Source organism: Centruroides sculpturatus, unplaced genomic scaffold (genome assembly GCF_000671375.1).
Source record: "Centruroides sculpturatus isolate CEXI.00-Female unplaced genomic scaffold, Cexi_2.0 scaffold1104, whole genome shotgun sequence".
In the NCBI taxonomy this organism is placed as follows: domain Eukaryota; kingdom Metazoa; phylum Arthropoda; class Arachnida; order Scorpiones; family Buthidae; genus Centruroides; species Centruroides sculpturatus.
The window spans coordinates 2,073-9,375 of record NW_019385656.1 but is presented as its reverse complement, the minus strand read 5'-3'; the positions used below and the strand labels follow the sequence as shown (position 1 = coordinate 9,375).

The 7,303-nt window shown below is 33.4% G+C and overlaps 1 protein-coding gene across 1 annotated transcript; it reads left to right on the top strand.

The window, feature by feature from the left end:
- Nucleotides 1-6,599: 6,599 nt before the first annotated feature.
- On the top strand, nt 6,600-7,271 carry LOC111640916 (interleukin enhancer-binding factor 3-like; the record flags this gene model as incomplete). The annotated part of the gene is made up of 1 exon (XM_023387005.1): nt 6,600-7,271. A coding segment is annotated over exon 1 (672 nt), but the record flags the coding sequence as incomplete, so codon positions are not given.
- Nucleotides 7,272-7,303: the final 32 nt, after the last annotated feature.

The following is a 7,303-nucleotide window of genomic DNA, read 5'->3' as shown; positions in this document are numbered from 1 at the left end:
CTGAGATGTAAAAACATTGCACCAAATAAAAAAAATTATGACAATTTGAATGTGACAGTCAAATTTGTTTTTTCTTGGGAGTTTTTCTTTGGTAGAGAAAAGCTTGACGCTTTAATGGAAACCAGTTTAGTTCAGCTTCATTCTTTCCTACATTTCTCCTCCCAAGATTATCTTTACAAAAGAAAAACTCCAAAGTAAAATTTTCACCGTCTTATAAATTGTTATGACTATTTAGAAATTTTTTTCTTCTCGCCAAGCAAAAAATTGACATTTTACTAGGCACAATTTTTTTACAACTCGGATGTCTTTTTTCGGATTTCAATTGTTCTTTGGTTAATAATTGTGTTATTATATATCGCCCTAAGACCAGGGGTGGCCAACAGTTTTTGCCCCCGGGCCGAATTGGAAAGAGAACTTTTTTCACGGGCCAAACCAGAGGCTGCCCTAAGAAGATTTTGAAGTGGTGTGAGATCTCATCGTGGTGTCACCCGGTAGAGACTAAATTATACATAGAGATTACAGATACATTTTTTACATTATCATGCTTTATCAACGTTCTACGCTGTACTTAAGAGATTTGTAATGGAGGGTTAACTCTAAACGGCCAGTGAGTTGTTGACCTTTCTTTTTAGGCGTCAGAATTTTTCATCGAACTGTTCGGACTTGAGTAACTAATATTGAAAGATTTATCGAGGGCCACATAAATCCGTTACACGGGCCGTATGTTGGCCATGCCTGCTCTAAGACGGTTCGGTCGGCACTCGGCAATGAGATGGCTATCGACCGAATGTTTTTAATACGGCGCGCCGTATTGAAAGTATTCGGTCACAGTAGTTTTTTTCTATCTAGAACCGTTTACAATGTTTGATGAAGAAAAAAATACAGCTTTTTTAGATCTTTTTGCACTTTTCAATTGCTTATATTTCGGAATTCCTTTACAGATACAGTAATCCTGAAATTTTGCACACTACGTAAGAAAACAAGTATCTTTCGCACGAGATATTCAGAATTACTTTAGACGTTTGTCCTGAAAATCGGCAACTCCGATTCCTGTATATATATGTAGTCTGTCAGTGTCTTTTTCACTTGACGCGGAGTCACTGCAGTGACTCTGAATTCTTCAGAAAATAAAGATTTATAAATGTAATAGCCTACGTTTAGAAGGGATAATCGTAGTAACAAACTTTACTTGTTATAGTTATGTTCGAATTCTACAGACATACATGATAAATATGAATCTTTATCACTGTTCGACCAGTAGTACCGATATCATTTTCTCTGCTTCTTAATACTATACAAGTACGTATATGTTTGTTTGTTTCTATACGGCAACGTGACGGAAGAACTTTCTAAGAGAAACTGGCCCTATTTAGGTGTTACAAACGTGAAAAAAACCCGGGAAATTCTGTCATAAGACCTTTGGTGAGGCGCTAACCCAAGACCAGAGTTCAGTGATTTTATCCGCTGGGCGCAACTGGTGGCCAGCTGATTAATACTGTTTATAATACAGATAATTTCTACACATAATTCCTGTTTGCAATTTTTAGTAAAAAAATAATTGAATCTTCGTTGAAGAATTAGGCAAGAAGACTTAATTTTAATTAGTAAATAAATGCTATTTTGAAAATCACTTTCTTATTTTTGTATTCGAAAAAGAATAGATTAACTTCTTAATCTCTCGATAGCAAATATTTTCACAATGTCGACGTTTATTTTTAAATTAGTCGATTTCATTTAGTTAACTTTCCTTGGTTTCTTTTTATTGCTATTTTATATAGTGGAAGAAAGAATTAATTTTTTCGATACTTTTTTTTTTAACTCTCCTTCCTGTGGGCACTAAGAAGGCCCCTTTTAGCAAGTCCATTAGGATTTCTCGACTCGATTCCGGATCGGTAGGCTGTCACCTTGACCGCTCGGCCATTCGGCAGTTTTTTTCGATACTTGTTGATATGATAATCAGATGTTTGTGAACAGCAGCAACAAAGTAAACTGAACATATATTTAAACATTTTAAGGCATACACTTTATGTAGACTATATTAAGAATTGCAGATACCAATTTAAAAATTTGCTAATTTATAAACTTCGTTGCAAAGAGGTTTGCCGTTGCAGGAAAATGCTCAGCTGCACACCGCCCATGATACTGAATTTCGAACATTTGACAGTGAAAACTTCTTCATGCCATTATAGTTGTGGTTTGGTAATATCGGACTTTCATTTCTTTTTCAAACTAAATAAGGCATTTTTTATGGCCTATGATTCCAATAGGATGAAGACGTTTAAGAAGTCAAACATCGAATATGTCGTTAAGACCTCTTCCAAAGCTATTCTCATTGATCCTACCGCTGCGATAAATGCTTCCGCATACAAGTAACTCTCGGAAAGTCAGCTGTTACAGTTGACTATTCGAGGAAATATTTTAAAAAAGAGACCTCATAGTCAGGGTTTCCCAGAAGGTAATGAAGGCCTGTGAGAAAATAGACATGGGGACCCTGTAATAAATTGAATCATTATATTAAAAGCAAAGGAAGTAAACATAAAAAGCATTGTTTAGGGTCCCCTACTTTTTCGGGAGACGAAGCAATTTGCTTCTTTTGCTCCTTTTTTGGCATCTCTGTTCTTAGAGCTGACAGGGCGAAAACAGCAAATCTTAATAATAAGAATAAAATAATTATATAAAATTATAAAAACAAATAAGCATTAGTTCAACACAACAAGAATTTTTAATTTGAATTAAAAATATTCCATTGCGCTAGGACAGATTCGTTTTTAAATATTTTTCGAACGCATCGAATTCTGTTCTTATTCTGTTAATGACGCTGCAAAATAAACAATTCAACCGATTATAAAATAAGAAAACGTGGTCGTAACGATCTCCCATTAGTGAGAGTCCATCCCCAATCTGGAACGTTGAAACCTTCGGACCGGATGTTGGTTCTCAATCTGATGGATGAGTTTGATGAAGCAGAGAGGATTCTCGAATGGAAAGATCTCAAGCGCCAAAAGACTCGTAAGCACAGTGGATCTAGAAGAGGGAGGTCAAAAAGAACGAAAATCGGAAAATTGATCTAGAAGGAAGACAGGAAATAGAAAGAAACGAACATCTAAATAGAGAAAGAGGCGAAGTACGGGAGGAAAATCACGAAGAAATATTGGAGGAAAAAAGAAAGTAAAGCGTCCATAAGATAGTCATCAACTCTAACGGTCTAGGGAGCAAACGGCTCTTTTCAGAACTATCTTGTAATGGTAAAGAGTAATTCAATAGTAAAAATACGTAGAAAGACTAAAATGTCTCCACTTTTGCCATGTCCAATTACCGGGAACGACAATCTTCCACTGCAGAGACGACCTTTCTTTAGAGGCTACGTTCCCGCATAAAGATGCAAAACAGTAAAAATTCTCCAGTGACAAGCCCAAAACAATTAAAAATACAATAATTCATTTTTAAAAAATTGGCTGATGAATTTACACAATTATTATGTACAAATATTTTTACTAATGTCTAAATCCGCCTGCCAATTTATTTAAAAAGAAATTTCAGTAAGTCGATAGGTTTTCTCGAAAAATATATAACATGTATTTGTGATCTCGTTTAAAATAGTATGAAAATAAAACATGAAATGAACAGTAGCTAATCTAAAATTTAAATAAAATAGCCAATTACACATCATTGATAGTTGAAAAATATAGAATGCCTGGCGGTTTCGATTGACAACATATGACATTTTATAATATACTGTAATGGAATATCATTAAAACGCATATGCCATTAGTTCGAAATTCAACATAAACATATCATTGATATATTAATTTCAGTGTTTCAATTGTCGAATATTTTTAGAGTATGACTTATATAGAGGACAGGATTTACGATTTTAATATTTAACATTCAGTGTAAGCTGCTTTTTTTATAAATACTTATATCCAGTTATATTCATTTTCTTTTCCTGTGTTTAAGTGTCTCTAGTAGATGACACAACTGACAAACCTTTACTAAATATTTTATTAATCTGAAAATGCACTTTGAACAATTACTCTTTTTCAGTGTCATACAATGTTAGGCCAGGAACACACATACGTAAAATTCGGCGTAAAATCTAGCATAAAACAAAGAGTAAAAATTTTTCTGAAATTTTGGCTGAAACATAACTGAAAAAAGAGTAGAGCATGTCTCTACTTTTTACGCGCGTAAAATTTTTACGCCAAAATTCCTCCAATGAATAGAAGTCTTTTTGTGACGTCAAAGTAGACACGTGGTTTTTATTCTAATAATGGCGGCAGTGAGGGTTAACCCTACAATTGTGACGATCTCGAAAAAACGAAAAAATAAATGAAATAGAGTTTATTGAATCCGTTCGACCACATCAGTGTTATATATAAAGACACTGTATTTAAACAACGTTTATGGATGGCTTCTTCTTCTGGTTCCATATTCATTTCTGAATGTAGGACTAGTATTATAACAATCTCAATTGTGCTTCACGTGTGATTTCTTCTGCTTTCTTATTATTCCATTCACATATATTACCTAACCAGCTTTTCCTTCTCCTTCCTGGGCTTTTCTTTCCACAGATTTTTCCCTCTAAAATATTTCTCAAAATTTCATATTTACTTCCTCGGATGATGTGGCCAAAATACCCCGTCTTTCTTCTTTTAACTGTATTTAAAACCTCTTTTTCTTTCCCCATTCTTTCCAAAACTTCATCATTTGTTATTCTATCTGTCCAAGATATTTTTAAAATTCTTCTATATAACCACATTTCGAATGCTTCAAGTTTGTTTAACGTATTTTTATCTAAGGTCCACGTTTCTACTCCATAAAACAAAACTGACATCACTAGCACCTTAACATTCTAATTTTAAGATGTAAATTAAAAACATTGCATTTAAAAAATTTCTGCATTCTGATAAAAGTACCTCTTGCATTTTCTATTCTAGATTTAATTTCTTTAATGCATCTGCCATCTTCCTGTATGATAGTCCCCAAATACTTAATTGATGAAACTGTATCAATTGTCCTGTTTTGTATCTGCAACGTTACATTATCTATATTTTTCTTGCATGAAATAAGTAGCTTTGTTTTCTTATAATTCATCTGAAGTCCATATAATTTACTTATTGAATTAATCTTTTCCATTAGTATGGCTATAGGTGCAAAATTTCAAATAACAGGTAGATCTAGTAGAATCGATATATAGGCCTAGTATTTAGATCACACGTTCTTTATTTGAATTCAGAATACGAATCTATTAATTAAATTTTCTATATTATAGCAGAGGAAGCGGAGAAAAAATGGAAGGTACAGTACAAAGGGATAGATATACGAGAGAAAAAATTAATAAAATGTAGCGCTGTTTGTGGCAGTGGCATTTCCTATTCGTCCAGAATTTTTACGTATGTGTGTTCTGGCATAAAAGCGTAAAACAGAAACTGAACCGAAAGCTGATTTCTGATTTAGTTTTCTGCCACACAATTTTACGCATGTGTGTTCCTGGCCTAACACATTTTCGTGTGTTTCCTTATCCATCAACTACCCTTGTTTTCTTATCTCATAAAATACGGCTGAATTTCGTGATTGCAAGATTGGCTACAAGTATCAGATTGAGATATTTGTGGAGCTCTACACTTCTAGACTTAGGTTTTTTTAAGAAGTAGAGCAGAATTCTCAAAATGTAGCCCAAATTATTTTTAATGTAACCAAAAAATTAGTAAGTTACCTATCTGTTAACTTGAGATTCTTACTGGACACTCCTGTTAATATGATAGTAATAAACCTGTAGTATAAATAAACCTGCAGTTTATTTATATTATTATTAATTAACGAAAGTAGCGTTCTATATACTGTATACATATAGCCGTATTCCGTTTGCTTAATAAATTATATTAATTGATCCATCCGGATCGATTTCGGTTCCCCCAGAACGGTAGGGTCTGGGGGAACCGAGGTCGCTCGCTACCTTCACCGCTCGGTCATTCGGCCGTCCGACTACCGTATTTCGGGTAGCACAAGTTTTACGAATACCAAATTTTGTCGTATTATACGGCGTTTTCGGTCTTAGTTGCTCAAGAAATCATTATGCTAGTAGCAGGTAGTCGTTACTTAAGTAATTATTTTTCGGTTTTATAATAATCGTGAATACGGAATATTAAAAAAACCAAATCAAATTTTAAAACCTCCAAAAAAACTATGCTCGTTTTTGTCAAAACTCTGTTTTAAACAAAAAACAAACGTTACTTTTAAAAAAACTTTTTTTGCAATTTTCTATAAAATTGATGTCGATCGTACAGTACAGTACAGTGTGAATGTGCTATATCTTCACCTAATAAATCCAATCTATTTAAATTAAACTATATAGATATTTTAGCGTTTTATTTATAAATATACTTTTATAGATTTTAAATATTAATATATCATAAAAAATCAAAAAGTCAATAATAACCAGCAAATTACTATTTTTACTTTTGGTTGGCAACACGAAAAACTGCTTTGAAACGTGAGTATGTAACTGACATTTTTGGAATTTTTATAATATAAAAATAAATCAATTTCTTGCATGATTTTGGAATATCGCGAAATTTTTAATTACAGTCAACATCAAAATGAAAGTTGACGATTGTTTAAATATTGATTCAACTGGATCTTTAAAGAGAAAAAGCGTTTCTTCATCAGATCGACCGTTAAAGATGTTGAAGAGCGGCCATGAAAAAAATGCATTAATGATATTATACGAATTAAACATTAATGTACAATATACAGTGGAAAGTGAAGGACCAGATCATTGTCGCATATTTACCGTATCTCTTGAAATCGATAATCAAAAATTTTCCGGCCGAGGTAGTTCTAAACAAACGGCGAAACATATTGCTGCAGAGAAGGCATTAGCTGCAATTGGTTATGTTGGTAATTTGGTTAAATATTCTGAGAAAAGACACGAACACAACGTAATGAATACCGATGTAGGAGGAAAACACCCCGTTGAGCTACTAAACGAACTTCATTCGGATTTGAAATTTAATGTAATAAAAGAAAATAAGTCAGTTCTTTTGGCGAGGTTCACAATGAGTGTTGAAGTTTACGATGTTAAATTTGAAGGCTCTGGTCAAACCAAAAAGTTAGCCAAAGCTGCAGCTGCGAGATCGGCTTTGCACACTTTGTATGGTATTAATTTTTTGAAAAATAATGTGAATCAGGTACCTTTACCTGAAAAATATTTACTCCCTCAATCAGTAGCAAGTGGAATATGTAGAGGTATTCACGAAACGTTTCAAAAAGTAATGGTCGACTATGAAGATTACAGAAAATG